Here is a 14497-nt window from a genome sequence, read left to right on the forward strand (position 1 = left end):
ACTGAGTCTGGCGTGCAGTGGCATGATCTTGGCTCACTGCAAGCTCCGCCTCCCAGGTTGAACAGATTCTCTTGCTTCGGCCTCCTGAGTAGCTGAGACTACAGATGTACGCCACTACCCCCAGCTAATTTCAGTAGAGATGGAGGTTTCACTCAGTTGGCCAGGCTGGTCTTGAACCCCTGACCTTAGGTGATCTGCTCTCTTCAGCCTCCCAACGTGCTGGGATAACAGGTGTGAGCCACTGTGCCTGGCCCGGTCTCTTTTGGTAAATGGGGAGGCAGGGTCTGAATGAGTCTGGCCCCAGGGGCCTGATACCTTGAGCAGCAGAACCAGGCGAACCGCAGGGACAGATGTGGCCCAGGTGTGAGCTGCGCAGCATTGGGTCCTCCTAGGTGGCCAATGGGGCTCAGTGCCTTCCCATGAGGGCCCCCACCGGCTCGTCTTGAGGTGATCACAGGGCAAGACCAGACCCCCAATGCTGCTGTCCTGCCCTGGAGGGCCCTGGGGGTGAGGAACTGCCCACACAGCCCCCATGCTCCCACAGCTTCTGTTAGGGTGGAAATGTGAAGCCCCAGGTCCCAGGTACCTTACAGATCTGACTTCGCAGGGAGAAGGCTGGGGAGAGGTGACCACAGCATTGGGGGTGCAGGCTGGGCCCCCGGGAGCTATTGGGAGGCTTCACTTTCCACTGGCCAGGCCTCAGCAACATACCCTGAGTCAAGGTGCAGGGGTTCCCGCAATCATGCCCTCCCACAGAGCGGCAGCCCCCAAAGGTGGCTCTCCAGAAGGGACACGTGCTGATCCCCTGGGATCCTCTTATCCACAATCTCTGTCCTTCCCCCCCTGCCTGGTGTATTCCATCTGGGACTGGAGTCCTTGGCAGACTGCAGGAGTATCACACCTGACTTTGTTGACAGTATTTTCTCGTGAGAAGGGCTTTAATCCTAGCCTGAAAACAATCCTAACCACATCAAATTCACACCAAAGCGTCTAGAAAGACAGCACCTTAGCTGCCCCCCAGGAGCGCACCTGGTTACCGGAGTCCTTCCCTCGGCGAGGTCCGTGTTCGTGCGTCCTGAGTCCAGCCTCAAGTTGGAAGTGCAGACCTTTCCAGAGGAGGCTGTGAAGGAGAGCGCCCAGCCCTCCGGTAAGAGGTGACACAGAGGCACAGGGGCTGGAGACTCCCCATGGTGAAGAACCCCATCATGGGGTGCAGGCAGACCCCAAGCTCCACTCCTCTGGGCCCTCCCTCTCTGGGAAGCCCTGGAGCTCCAGGAACCATGAGCCTGGGAGCGGCAGGCTGGCCCTGTGGCTGGACCTGAGGGGCAGGGATGCAATCCGCTCGCTGTACATCCAGTGACGTTTCACACCCAAAAATAGTAACAAAGACCTATCAGCATGGGGCACCTTATTTATTACTGGACTCAAACCTGTGAGTGTACAGTGTGACACAGCCACTCTGAAAGGGTGACGGCAGCGCTCCAGCCACACGCAAATGCTGTTCCTGGGAAGTGTGCCTGGCAATTCTGACATGACTCTGTGCACAGATGAGCAGAAAGGTGAGTATGCGAGAGTCAGATTTTCAGAGAGGCTGCAGCGGGGGGCAGGCTGGACCACATTCCACAGACGGTGTGAACTCGTGGCTGCGGCACTGCACCGGGGCAGCCGTGGACGCCTCTTAGCCGTGGGCTGTGGAGCTCCAGGCAGCAGCACACAGCACTGAGGCCCACGCTTCGTACCCATGTCTTGGTTTCCTGGTTGGTTTTTTTTTTTTTTGAGACAGGGTCTCCCTCTGTCACCCAGGCTGGAGTGTAGTGGTGTAATCCTAAGTCACTACAGCCACAACCTCCCAGTGGCAAGCAAACCTCCTGTACCAGCTGCCCAAGTAGCTGAGTCCACAGGCCCACGCCATCATGCCTGGCTACTACTTGGTAGAGATGGGCGTCTCACTATGCTGCCTAGGCCGCTCTCCAAAGCCCTCCCACCTTAGCCTCCCAAAGTGCTGGGATTACAGGCGTGAGCTCCTGCACCCGGCCTCCAGATCCTGGTTTTCTAAACACCATTCCCCACTGAAAGGAATCGGAGCTTCCTGGAGAAGTGGCTGATCCTCAGGGCTGGGGCAACAAGCACCAAGATGAGCCAAGAGCCTCCTGCAGTGCTGGGCCAGGCCACGCTCAGAGACTGCCAGGGTGGGAGGGAAGCTGACCTCAGTCTCCTGAGTGAGATACTATGTACTGAGCCACAAAGTAGGCACCAGCAGCCACTGTAACCCACGCAGTGAACACAGACAGGTCCAGACGGATGAGAAACATGGAGGGAGTGGGGAGGGTCCTGCCTAGAATCCTCAAGAAAATCACAGCCGTTTTGAGTCAATGGACATAACAGGGAAAGCGGGTTGAGGCCTGCAGAGTGGTCAGGATCTTCCCACAAGGCACATTAATTAAAACAGGAAAATGACGCACAGCGCAGTGGCACACACCTGCAATCCCAGCACTTTGGAGGTCGAGGCAGACGGATCACCTGAGGCCAGGAGTTTGAGACCAGCCTGGCCAACACGTAGAAACCCTATCTCTACTAAAATTAGCTGGGTGTGGTGGCAGGCACCTGTAATCTTGGCTACTCAGGAGGCCAAGGCAGGAGAATCGCTTGAACCCGGGAGGCAAAGGTTACAGTGAGCCAAGATCACGCCACTGCACTCCAGCCTGGGCGATAAGAGCAAGACTCCGTCTCCAAAATAAAAAATAAATGAAAAGGGAAAATGCCAACTTCACAGTGGAGAAGGCTGGGGATGCCACTGCACCCAGTGGTGAAGGGCACAGTCACCAGCACCAAGACACAGGGATGCCACGGCCCCTGCCACCAGCAGTCAGGAAGACCTCTACCACATCACGTGAAAACTGCATCCCTCAAGCTGAGAACATTCTGCAAAACAGCGGCCAGCAGTTTCAAACCATTCTGGTCATGAAAGATGAAAAAGGAACTGTCCCAGATTGGAGGCAGCAGCACGAGGACACGCAACATGGGACGTCGGACCAGAGATGGTCAGGGCAGCGTGGTGTCCGGCCAGTGCATAGACCACATACTGTACAACTGTTAGGTAAGTTTCAAAGAGAACTTGAAATAATGGGGGGTTCTGCCTGCTGGTTGGGGCGGGCCTGAGAATGAGCATTGCCTGTCCGCCCACCCCCACAGTGGACACTCCAGCTGCCCCTCCTTGGTCTCCTCAGCAGGGGAAAGGACCACTCCAGGGGCTCACACAAAGCTCCAAAGCTAAGTTTGAGAACGTTTCCAGGGACCCACGTGTTTATTTACAACAGCATTCGAGGAAAAGGGTAAACAGCCCCTGTCCTCGGTGCCCAAGGGGACAGGCTGAGGCAGCCCCCGCCCTCCTCAAGGCTGTTACCCTTGATGGATAGAAGGACGTTCTCCCAACACCAGGGGTCACTGTGGGGAGGCTGGAGGAACCACAGCCAGGCAGTACCCCGACCCCCACATCCAGGATCTGCCAACACTAGACCCTCCCCGGGGGCTCCCAAGTTCTGAAAAGAAAACCAAGCTCAGTGAGCGCAAGTCAGGGTCTCCACGTTTGTGCACGTAGGAGCCACAAGACCACTGCTGCCTCAGTGAAGGCGGCGGGGGGCGGGCAGGACTGAGGGGTGGGACCCAGGCTCCCTGCCAGCCGCCCACCACCTGCCTTTTCTACTTTGGCAAAAAAAAGAAAAAGAAAAAATCCTGGAAGCCTCAAGACAACAAAGTAAACATTAGGAAATGGAACAGATACAGGCCGTGCCCAACGCCTGCTCAGCAAGTCCATCCATGAGTGCTGCTGGCGGCTCCTCAGGGCACAGGAGCGGCTTTTCCTCAAAGCAGCCCCAGTCCAGCCCGGCTAAAGACAGCTCTCCTGGGCTCCCCCCACCAGCTGCCCTGGCTTCCACGCTGGGAAGGCAGTTGGGGTACAGTCAGGGGAGGCACCCACTTGTGGAGAGAGATGGTAGAGGGGGACATAGGGAAAGGTCGTCCAAGAGAAGCAGGCTGCCCCCCGGGAGGAGCACCTGCTGGGACTGCAGCTGGCCAGCCTGGGACAGGCTCCTGCCGAGGAGACACAGCACAGACCACGGGGCCAAAGGCACCTCCGGACGCAGCAGCCACGTGAGAGTGAACGCCACAGGGTGGGCACGCGTGGATCTGGATCTGGGTGATGGTTCTGTCTCCACAGACTGGGCACGGGGCAGCTTTAGGAACTGAGGGAACCGAGGGAGCTGAGAACAGGCCGGGGGCTCAGCCAGCTGGTAGGGGCAGCCGAGACCCAGTGCCTGGAATGATGGAGGAGGCGGGGTCGGCATGGGTGGCACTGATGGCCTCCAGCACACACAGGCCTGTGGTGGCTCCTTGGGCTGCGTCTGTCCACACGGTGGGGCCTCCTGCCTGCTGAGGGGTGCGGAGTGGCCCCCAGGAGTTGCTTGGCAACAAGGCAGCCCTGACCCCTCTGGCTGACAAGCCACACGCCTGCCACCCCAGAGTCTGAAGCCCCTGCAGTGGCCCCTCCTGGCCTCCCCGCTGTCGGCCCAGAGTCACAGAAATCACTCCCACAAATTTGCAGAAACTCAACACCAGGACACAGACCCACCGCCCAACCTAGAAGAACAGGAACAGCCTGAGGCCGCCCAGGCCTGGCGGTGAGAGGAGCCGTGGCTGTCGGCCGCAGCTCTGCAGGGTCAGCACAAAGGCAAGACGCGGTGGGGAGAGGACGGGAGCCTTCCAGCGCATCGCAGGGCAGAGGCGGTGCCGCGGCAGGGCGCAGCTAGTTCCTCAAGGCGGCCAACCTGGAAACCAGCAACAGGACTTGGGTCACGGCCAGGGAAGGGCGGCCTCTGACCCCCGGGTGCTCCCAGTGAGGCGCCTCCTCCATCTGGAGTGCAGCGGCCCGATTCCTCCTCAGTGCCAGCTTTTCGAGCTGTCCTGACATGAGTGACATGCACTGTCCCACTCGTACCTGTTCCATGAGGAAGGGCGTGCTGCAGACACGTGTGTGAGTGCCATGTCTCACGCCAGCCAGAGCAGGACAGGCAGCAGTGGGGTGGCTTGGCGCGGGGGTGGCCATGGCTGGGGCCCAAGTCCAGATCGGTGCGCTCAGATTGGAGCCTCGGTCCAAGCTCTCCTCTGGCCTCTGACCCACAACCCTCTCCCGTCCCACAGCTCCAGAGTATGGGGCTGGTGACACAGCATCTCTGGGACAGACCTACCTCCGGGACAGCTGGTCTTCCTGGCTGCGCACAGAGGTCTCGCCCACAGCAGAGGCGCCCTCGGGCAGCTGGCTGAGCTGGTCCAGCACTTCCAGGCCGTTCTCCTCGGCAATCTGCACGATGAGGCTGTCCACCTGCTCCTGCGGCGTGGTCAGGGTGGTGGCCGAGCTCATGGAGTCCTCCATCACCTGGGGACAGGGGCATGCTCTGGACACAGAGGCCCACGGAGCCCCACACAGCCTCACGACGGCCCGACCACACTTTTCATCCCCTCCCACAGCCACCTTCTTGTCCTGTTCTCTCAGTGACTCTGTCTCAGCTTCCTGCCGCTACACCCCACCCCGGCCTCTGGGCGCGCCGTGACTGCGGCCTCGGTGAACACCCTTCTGCCCCTCTGCATGCTTGTTTGCCGTCTGAGCTCCCCACAAGGAGTCAGGTGCCTGCAGCAGGCTCCTGCTGCCCTGCCCCTACCACCTCTCAGGGTCCTGGCAGGGCCCAGCACAGACGATGCTTGGTGACTCAGGGAGCCACCACACGTGTGCAGAGACGGCATGTCCACCTGCGAGCCACCCTCCCATGAGCTGCGCCTCCTTGTCCCTGGCCATATCCCTGAGGACAGGTGGCTACATACCGACGTGTGGACGTCCAGGTTCTGCACCTGCTGCTCAAACCTGTCCATCACCGTGGAGACCTTCTGCAGGTCCATGGTGCTCAGGGCCTTGTCCAGGGCTTTGGTCACCTGGGCCATGTTCTTGGTCACCTGAGACAGGAGAGGGTGCAGGAGGAACAGGATGAAAGGCAGGCGGAGCTCACACACCAGGAGGGGAGAGCTGGGGCGTCCCAACCCCAACCCACAAACTGCAGCTCTGGGCTGAGCCATCATCCGGGTCCTAAGGAGACACCCGTAAGGAAACGGAAAAGGCCGAGGAGACCCAGTGCAGGGTCCCCGGAGAAACGGGTGCCGCTGTGGGATCTTCAGGACCGCTGTGCTCTGCTGGCCCACTCACTGTGTGAAGGAAATGCCCTCAACAGAGCTAAGGCCCCGCTGTGACGTCCCCTGCCCCAGCAGATGAGCCCGGCCATGCAGGCCCTGCATCTTGTGGGAGGTTGCCAAGTCCGAGGCCTGGCCAGGCGCAGTGAGTGGCTCACCCCCTAATTCCAGCACTTTGGGAGGCCGAGGTAGGAGAATTGCTTGAGGCCAGTTTTGACACCAGTCTGGCCAACATAGAGACCCTGTCTCTACAAAAAAATGAAAAATCAGCCAGGCATGGTGGTTGATGCCTATGGTCCCCGCTACTTGGGAGGCTGAGGCAGGAGGATCACTTCAGCCCAGGGGTTCAGGCTGCAGTGGGCTGTAACTGCACCACTGCACTCCAGCCTGGGTGACAGAGCAGGACAGTCTCTAAAAAAACATACTAAAAAAAAAAAAAGCCCAAGGCCTATGAGGAGGCCCTTCCTGGGGTATCACTGCAAGCTCAGGTGCAGCCTCACCTGCGTCTCTGCTGGCATTTCCTAACCCATGCTGATCAGTGTCCTTCAACTCTGAGCTTCCCCAGATCCAGACCATCCCTGCCTCAGCCAGCAGAGGCCGCCCCTCGGGCACCAGGTCCCAGCACTCACCCCCTTCATGGTCACAGCTGTCTGCACCTTGGAGGCCACCGCGTCTACGCGGGACGCCATTCGAAGCCAGTTCACACCTTCGTTCTTCTTGCGGATGGCGTTCTCGGCATACACACGGGCGCACTCTACATTTTTCTGCTGAAGGGCCTGAAACCCGGGGAAAAACGGCTGGAAGAACTTGGTGGTGCCTGTGCCTACAGCCAGCAGCCCAGGGGTGAGCTCTCCCGGACACCACTGGCCACAGTGGGTGGGTCTCCCCAGTCCTCTCCCATGTCTTCACTAGAAACGTCTGAGCTAAAAAGGCAGATGCCCAGGCCCCAGCCCAGCCCCCCATGCAGGCTTCTGCTCCCCCGGCCCCCAGCACTCCACGGGGCATAGCACACGGCCGGCACTCAGAGCCTGTGGGAGGCAGCTCTCCAGCTCCTTTCTGCCTGGGAGCCTGGCTGTGGGTGAAGAGTTACCGAAGTCCAATACCCTGGGACGGACTTCACCCATTAGGCAAAGTTTTAAGAACTGCACAAGATCCCAACTTCCTTTATTTTTTATTTTTGTTTTTTTGGAGATGGAGTCTCACTCTGTGGCCCAGGCTGGAATGCAATGGTGCGATCTTGGCTCACTGTAACCTCCGCCTCCTGGGTTCAAGCCATTCTCCTGCCTCAGCCTCCCAAGTAGTTGGGACTACAGGTGCACGCCACCATGCCTGGCTAATTTTTGAAATTTTAGTAGAGACGGGGATTAACCACGTTGGCCAGGCTGGTCTCAAACTCCTGACCTCAGGTGATCCACCTGCCTCGACCTCCATAGCACCGTGCATGGCCTACCCACCTTTCCTTCTGCCCTGTCCATCATGGGGAGGGAACCCCTGTGAGCCTCCAGCCCTGTCCCACCCATGGGGGTGGGGGCATCATACCTCTGTCCAGATCCTGATGCCCAAGGTACCAGCTCCATAGCAGAAGAGAGCTAAAAATGATAGGATGAGCCAGGCACGGTGGCTCATGCCTGTAATCCCGGCACTTTGGGAGGCCAAGGTGGGAGCATCATTTGAGGCCAAGAGTTCAAGACTGGCCTGGCCAACATGGCAAAACCCTGTCTACAAGAACCAAGATTAGATGGGTGCAAGCCTGTAATCCCAGCTACTCGTGAGGCCGAGGCATGAGAATCTCCTGGACCCGGGAGGTGGAGGCTGCAGTGAGATGAGATGGCACCACTGCACTCCAGCCTGGGCAGCAGAGCGAGACTCCCTCTCAAAAAAAAGAAATCATGGTGAGGATTAAATCATGATGTAGAAAGTGCCCTGCCTCTCCCCAAAAGGCATCAAAACAAAACAAGAAACAAAAATAAGGGCAGAGAAGGACAGAAGAAGACCCAGGAGGGTCATGGCCCTCAGGCCCCCGGCCTCACCTTCTTCACTTTGGCCTGCTCCGCCTTGGAGTCCTTCTCCGCCTTCTTGGCCAGCTTCTCCAGCTGCTTCGCTGTGAACTGAGCAGAAACCCAGTGCTCTGGGTCAGACGTGCGGAGCCCAGCCCCCAGCCCCTGCTCTCCATACCCACACCTGCACCATGCAGTTTCCTAAGCACCCATCAGCCAGCCTGGGCCCGGCACATGGCAGGGATGGCATGAAGGCTGCGGGCAGCAAGAGATGGCAGCAGCTCAAGGCGGACGCTGCCTGCTCTGCCTCAGGCTCTGTCTGGCCTCCAGTGTCTGTCCTCTCCGTGAACACCCCACCCAAGGCCGCCTCCGAGCGGAAGGGTCAGAAGCGTCTCACTCTGGTCTCGACTCCTGCTTGTGGATGGCTTTTCAATGTAGAAGAAAGACTCAAAAAACTCCTCTCAGGCTACCACCACGTCATAATAGAATTCCAGGTGAAGACGCACCCGAAAGTACTACCTTGAACGACGAACGCTGGGTATGCAGCGGGTTGCTGGGCAACCCACACAGTTTCTGGGACCTCACTGCTCTGCCGGCACCACAGGGAAACAGGGTCTCTGGAAACCCACCTGGAGCCACCTGCCCTGGTCCTGGGCAGCCCTGCCTCCCATGGCACCTCAGGGCTCAGGACACAGCAGGCCTGTCCCCAGTGGCATCTGACAGGTCCACTGTGATGGGAGAACACCCCAAAGCTGCATCAGGAGCTTAGAACCAGCGACAAGGCAAGATAAAGCTGGCCACGGCGGAGCAGCCAGGAGCTCGTGCCCGGGAAATGCACAGAAGCCTGCCCTGGAACCACCACCCACATAGGAGGAATACTCAGAAAGCTCTCCTTCAAATGATCTCAAATGATGAGTCCACATTTAAGTGTTAAGAAGTGCCCAGCAGAACATCCAGGGCATGATTCCCAAGTTGTCTTTCTTAAAGATAACACTTGGTCTTTCACAGGCAAGCCTAAGGATCTGCCCCCACTTGGCCTGAGACCAGAAGAGAGCTAATATGTCACCAAGCCAGCTCGGCTCAATAATCCCCTCCTTGGTCAGCAGTCTGAACCCTGTGTAGTGGTCACTCAACCGTCAGATAATCTGCCCAACTGTGTCTGTGGCTCTGAGTGAGTGCAGCTTAGACTCTGTCTTCACCAGAGCAGAGCGGGATGAGCAGACATTCAGTACCTACCTTCAACTGGAACAGGGTATCTGCAAAGAAAGAGGGAATGGTTTCAGGATTTGGGAATGAGACGTTACACTTCTAGCAAACAGGACTCTTGAGGACCCTTCTAGATACCAGGAGCTACATACACAGACACACCCACCTGGGGTCTGCAGGGAGTCCCCAAACAGGGGAGGCAGAACACAGGTTAGTGTGCCAGCCCTGACCCCTTGCTAACACAGGGCCAGCAAATGCAGACCCTCCCTATCCATTTCCTTGCTGGGAACCTGAGGATGGCACCAGACAATCTCAAAGGGTCAGGTGAGGACAGAGGAGGCCACGGCCATGGTTAGAATCCCCAAGACGGAGGTTTAGAATTAATGCAACTTTGCTAAGAGCCTTGGGATTCTTTCCCAATTTAAAAGTTCACCTGTAATCCCAGCACTCTGGGGGGCCAAGGCCAGTGCATCACTTGAGGCCAGGGGTTTCACGGCAGCCTGGGCCAATTTAAAAGTTGCGTACCTGATAGTCTACTTTTTATAGACTTTTTCTCCCCAAAGATAAATGGATACAAATAGCAAGGTACTAACTCTTAGGCATCGAAGAGCTGATTTCCACCAGGCATGGTGGCTCAAGCCTGTAATCACAGCACTTTGGGAGGCCGAGGCAGGCCGATCACTTGAGGTCAGGAGTTCGAGATATTAGAAAAAAATGTTTGGCCAGGCGTGGTGGCTCATACCTTTAATCTCAGCACTTTGGCAGGCTGAGGCGAGTAGATCACGAGGTCAGGGGTTCAAGACCAGCCTGGCCAAGATGGTAAAACCCCGTCTCTGCTAAAGATACAAAAATTAGCCGGGCATGGTGGCAGGCGCCTGTAATCCCAGCCACTCAGGAGGCCGAGGCAGAGAATTGCTTGGACCCGGGAGGTGGAGGTTGCAGTGAGCCAAGATCGCGCCACTGCGCTCCATCTCACTCTGTTGCCCAGGCTGGAGAGCAGTGGCGTGATCTCCCGCTCACTACAACCTCCGCCTCCTGGGTTCAAGCAATTCTCCTGCCTCAGCCTCCAGAGTAGCTGGGATGAAAAAAATGGTTTTTAAAAAGTAGGATTGATCTCAGTTCATTCAACTGCTAAATTTGGAGAGTGACCCTAATACCTGATTCCTGGAAGGGCTTTTACCACACATTCCAGAATGAGGAAGTGGAACCTGTCAAAAGAATGAGGTGACTAAGCATTCACAAATGCAAATCAAAGCTCCAAGCTGAGACCTCCTGCTATTCCAATGAGCTCTGTGCAAGGTTCAGTCTATCACCTGTGAAGGCAGGTATGGTCAAGGCCAAGTTCAATCTGTCCTTTATCAGTGCAGGTGTTTTCAAGGCCAAGGTGATCTGTGACTCTGGGAAACAGCCAACCCGACCCAGGTGCACAATGCAGGCCAGGCGGGCCTTCCCATCCAACTCACTGCAGGGTGCTGGGGAGTGTGCCCCTCTCCACCTCAGCTTTCTCCTCCAGCCATGTCTATGGCAGCACAAAAACCCAGTTAGGGCGAAATTTGACATACGCTTGAGAAAAGTCCCCTCAAAATTGCTGAGTGAGCTGTAGATGGAAAAGCCAGCTCCACCCCCACCCCCCCCCCAGAGAGTCTCGCTCTGTTACCCAGGCTGGAGTGCGGTGGCATGATCTTGGCTCACTGCAACCTGTCCCTCCTGGGTTCAAGTGTTTCTCCTGCCTCAGCCTCCAGAGTAGCTGGGATTACAGGTGCCTGCCACCACGCCCAGCTAATTTTTGTATTTTTAGTAGAGACAGGGTTTTACCATGTTGGCCAGGCTGGTCTCAAACTCCTGACCTCAGGTGATTCAACTACCTCAGCCTCCCAAAGTGCTGGGATTACAGGCGTGAGCCACTGCACCCGGAGTAGCCAGCATATTTTTTTGTGAGGGGAGGTAAAGGCTATCTTTCATCTTCTCTCTGAGGCAATTTGTAGAAAATTTGTACACATTTCCTTGATGATGATGACACGGTGGTACTATAGCTTTTCAAAGTTCAAAAAGTATTTTTAAAAGTCTGCCTATCACGCCCGCCCATCAACGTTTCAACAAACGTAATACTTCATTTTTTCAGGATTCCTCCTGTTCTTTGGTATCCCTGAGCACAGAGCAGGCCTCAGGTGGAGAAGGTCAGGACCAGGGCATCCCACTGCCTGGAGCTGCTTGCCCCACACTGGCTCCTGCTAGGGAGCAGGATCCCCGTCTGCAGAATGGAGGCTGACAGGTCCTATGACAAAGAGTGCTGTGAGCAGGGCCTGGCACTTAGGGATCAGTTTTTGTCTGAGCTCTTCTGATTTGTCGTGATGCTGTTTGGGGCCAGGGGATGCAACTGTCACTTTTTCTTGTGCCCTCTGACCCGACATTCCAGGGCCCAAAAGGCTGAACAGGCATGCTGCCAGTTCCCTGTCCCAAACTGGTGGGGAACGGTGCCTGATGCTGAGGAGTGCCGGGGTCAGGGGAAGGGGAGCAGTCGACAGGGGTAAGGGTCTTGGGTCGGTGGTCAGGGGTCGAGATCCGGGGTAAGGGGTCCCGGGGAGAAGGATCCCGGGTTGTGGGTTGGGGATCGGGGAAGGGGTCCCGGTCGGTGGTCGAGGCCCAGGAGCAGGGGTTCCGGTCGGGGATCGAGGCCTAGGAGAAGGGGTCCGGGGTCGGTGGTCAAGGCCCCGGGGAAGGGGTCCCGGGTCGGGGATCGGGAGTCGAGGCCCGGGGGAAGGGTTCCAGGTCGGTGGGCGGGGGCGAGGCCCGGGAGAAGGGGTCCGGGTCGGGGATCGAGGGTCGAGGCCCGGAGGAAGGGGTCCCGGGGCGGTAGTCGAGGCGCCAGGATAGGGGTTCCCGGTAGGGCATCGAGGGACCAGGCCCGGGAGCCTTCCCGAGCCCCGCCCGCGGCCCCAGGTGGGCGGAGCCCGCGCCAGTGGGAGAACCGGCCCCGCCCCGCGCGCGATTCCCGAGGGCGGCCGCGACCTCTTACCGTCCATGACCACAATGATAGGAGCAACGCTCGGAGACGGGGAGGGGACGCGAACTCCGGGTGGCGTCAGGTCCCGGCGGCGATCGAACCGACCAAGCTGCGCCCGCCGGGGACTTCCGGGGTCACCGCCCCGCTTCCGGTCGCACGGGCTGCTCTCGCGAGAGGATGCGGCGGGCCCCGCGGGAGGGGCGGGGCTGGGCTACGCTGCGCGCGGTTGCCATGGTGACGCGCGCCGCGGACGCCGGGCCCTCTGTGAGTCGCTCCCCCTGCGCGGCCGCTGAGGCGCGGGGACCCATACCTGCGCCCGCGGGGGCGGTGAGCGCGGTTATGGGCCTTTCCAAAAGCAAAGAGAAACCCCGGAAAGGTAAAGGGGCGCCGGCGCCGGGCTCCCCGCCTCTCCGCCCCTCGGCGCGGCCCGGGGCGGGGCTGGGCGGGGCGGCGCGAGCGCGGACCGTTCCTGACCCGAGTCCGCCGACCACGGCGCGTGGAGGGTTTTCCCGCCCGAGGCGGTGACGGAAACGGAGCGCTCGAGACGTGGAAGCTGGTTCTGGAGCCGGGCGGGCGCCTGACGACGACGGGCCCCGCCGTCCCGGATTCGTAAGTCCCGGCCCTAACGGGCGGTCCTGCGTTTCAGGTGAGGAGCCGAAGATGGCGCCGCCCAGCTGTCCCGCTCCCCAGGCGGCGGAGCGGGGGACGGAGACGCCGGCCCGGGAACCCCGGCAGGCGGAGCGGGGGCCGGAGCGGCCTGCGGACGGCCTGCACCCGGGGCCCGGGACCGCCCGGCACCCGCCGCGCGCGGCTGCGCCGGCAGGTAGGACGCGCCGGGAGGGAGCGGAGCGCGGGCGGCGGCCCCGAGACCCGCCGGTGACCGCGCGCCGCAGGCTCGGGCGCCCAGGGCGCGGCTGTTTGAGTTGGGGGCGCCGTGTGGGGGGAGGCCCAGCGTCCGTGGGTCGTGAAGGCGAGTCCCGGGCCATACGGGCTTCCCAGGCGCTGGAGGGCCGCGGCGGTGTCCGCGCGCGGGGGCGGAGCGTGGGAAGCCGTCCCAGCCCGGGGCTGGCGCTCGGAGCGCGCTGGCGCGAACACGCCACGCAGGATGAGCGAGCACGTGGACCCCGTGCGACGGCCGGCTGCGACCAGGCCCCCGGTGTGCGGGGAAGCGAGGCCCGCAAGGAAGGGGGAGCTAGAATAGAGTTTCCCGGCAGCTTCGGCACATGGGTTGTGGAGCTCGAACTGTCAAATATTCTGTGAAATGTTTTCAAGAACACAGGGTGGCCGGGTGCGGTAGCTCAGGCCTGTAATCGCAGCACTTTGGCAGGCTGAGGCGGGTAGATCACCTGAGGTCAGGAGTTCAAAACCAGCCTGACCAAGATGGTGAAACCTCGTCTCTACTACAAAGACAAAAAAGTTAGCTGGGCATGGTGGCAGGCGCCCGTAATCTCAGCTGGGAGGCTGAGGGAGAATCACTTGAACCGTGGAGGTGGAGCTTGCAGTGAGCCGAGATGGCACCATTGCATTCCAGCCTGGGGGACAGAGCGAGATCCCATCTCAAAAAAAAAAAAAAACAGCAGGTGCTGCCAGGCTCGGTGGTTCACACCTGTTGACCCAGCTACTTGGGAGGCGGAGGCGGGAGGATCTTTTGAGCGCAGGAGTTCAAGACCAGCTTGGGCACCATAGTGAGAACTTGTCTCTGCAAAAAATGAATAGATAAAAATAAAGCAAGGGCAGCATGATGGGCCCTGTGCCTGCCAGTCGGGGGCAAGTTCCCAGGAGGGTGGTCCCTTCAGAGGCCTCTTGCTGTGGTCTGCTGGGAACCAGCAAGGCCGTGCAGCAGGAATTCCAGAACCCTTAGAGCCTGCCGTTAGGAGATTCGGGGCCTGTGCCAGGAAGAGTTGTTTCCATTTCATGACAGGAGCGAACCCCTCATGGGTCAGACAAGAAAGAATGGCAGGGATGACTGGCCCACTAGGCAGAGGATCTGGGCCTGGGCTGGTTCAGACTGGCAGGCTTGTGGGATAAAGCGCTGGAGGGAAGAGGCACCAGGCCT

The 14497-nt window shown here is 59.2% G+C and overlaps 1 protein-coding gene across 1 annotated transcript; it reads right to left on the reverse strand.

Moving 5' to 3' along the window:
* Nucleotides 1-3281: 3281 nt before the first annotated feature.
* CHMP1A (charged multivesicular body protein 1A) lies at nt 3282-12649 on the reverse strand. The gene is made up of 7 exons (XM_017513953.2): nt 12454-12649; nt 9468-9487; nt 8265-8342; nt 6864-7010; nt 5875-6003; nt 5244-5431; nt 3282-4823 (listed from the first exon to the last, which is right to left on the reverse strand). The coding sequence occupies exons 1-7, from the start codon at nt 12458-12460 to the stop codon at nt 4802-4804; spliced, it is 591 nt and encodes a 196-aa protein (XP_017369442.1). The 5' UTR covers nt 12461-12649; the 3' UTR covers nt 3282-4801.
* Between the last annotated feature and the right edge of the window lie 1848 nt (nt 12650-14497).

The sequence above is a fragment of the Cebus imitator genome, unplaced genomic scaffold, assembly GCF_001604975.1.
Source record: "Cebus imitator isolate Cc_AM_T3 unplaced genomic scaffold, Cebus_imitator-1.0 Scaffold509, whole genome shotgun sequence".
Lineage (NCBI taxonomy): Eukaryota > Metazoa > Chordata > Mammalia > Primates > Cebidae > Cebus > Cebus imitator.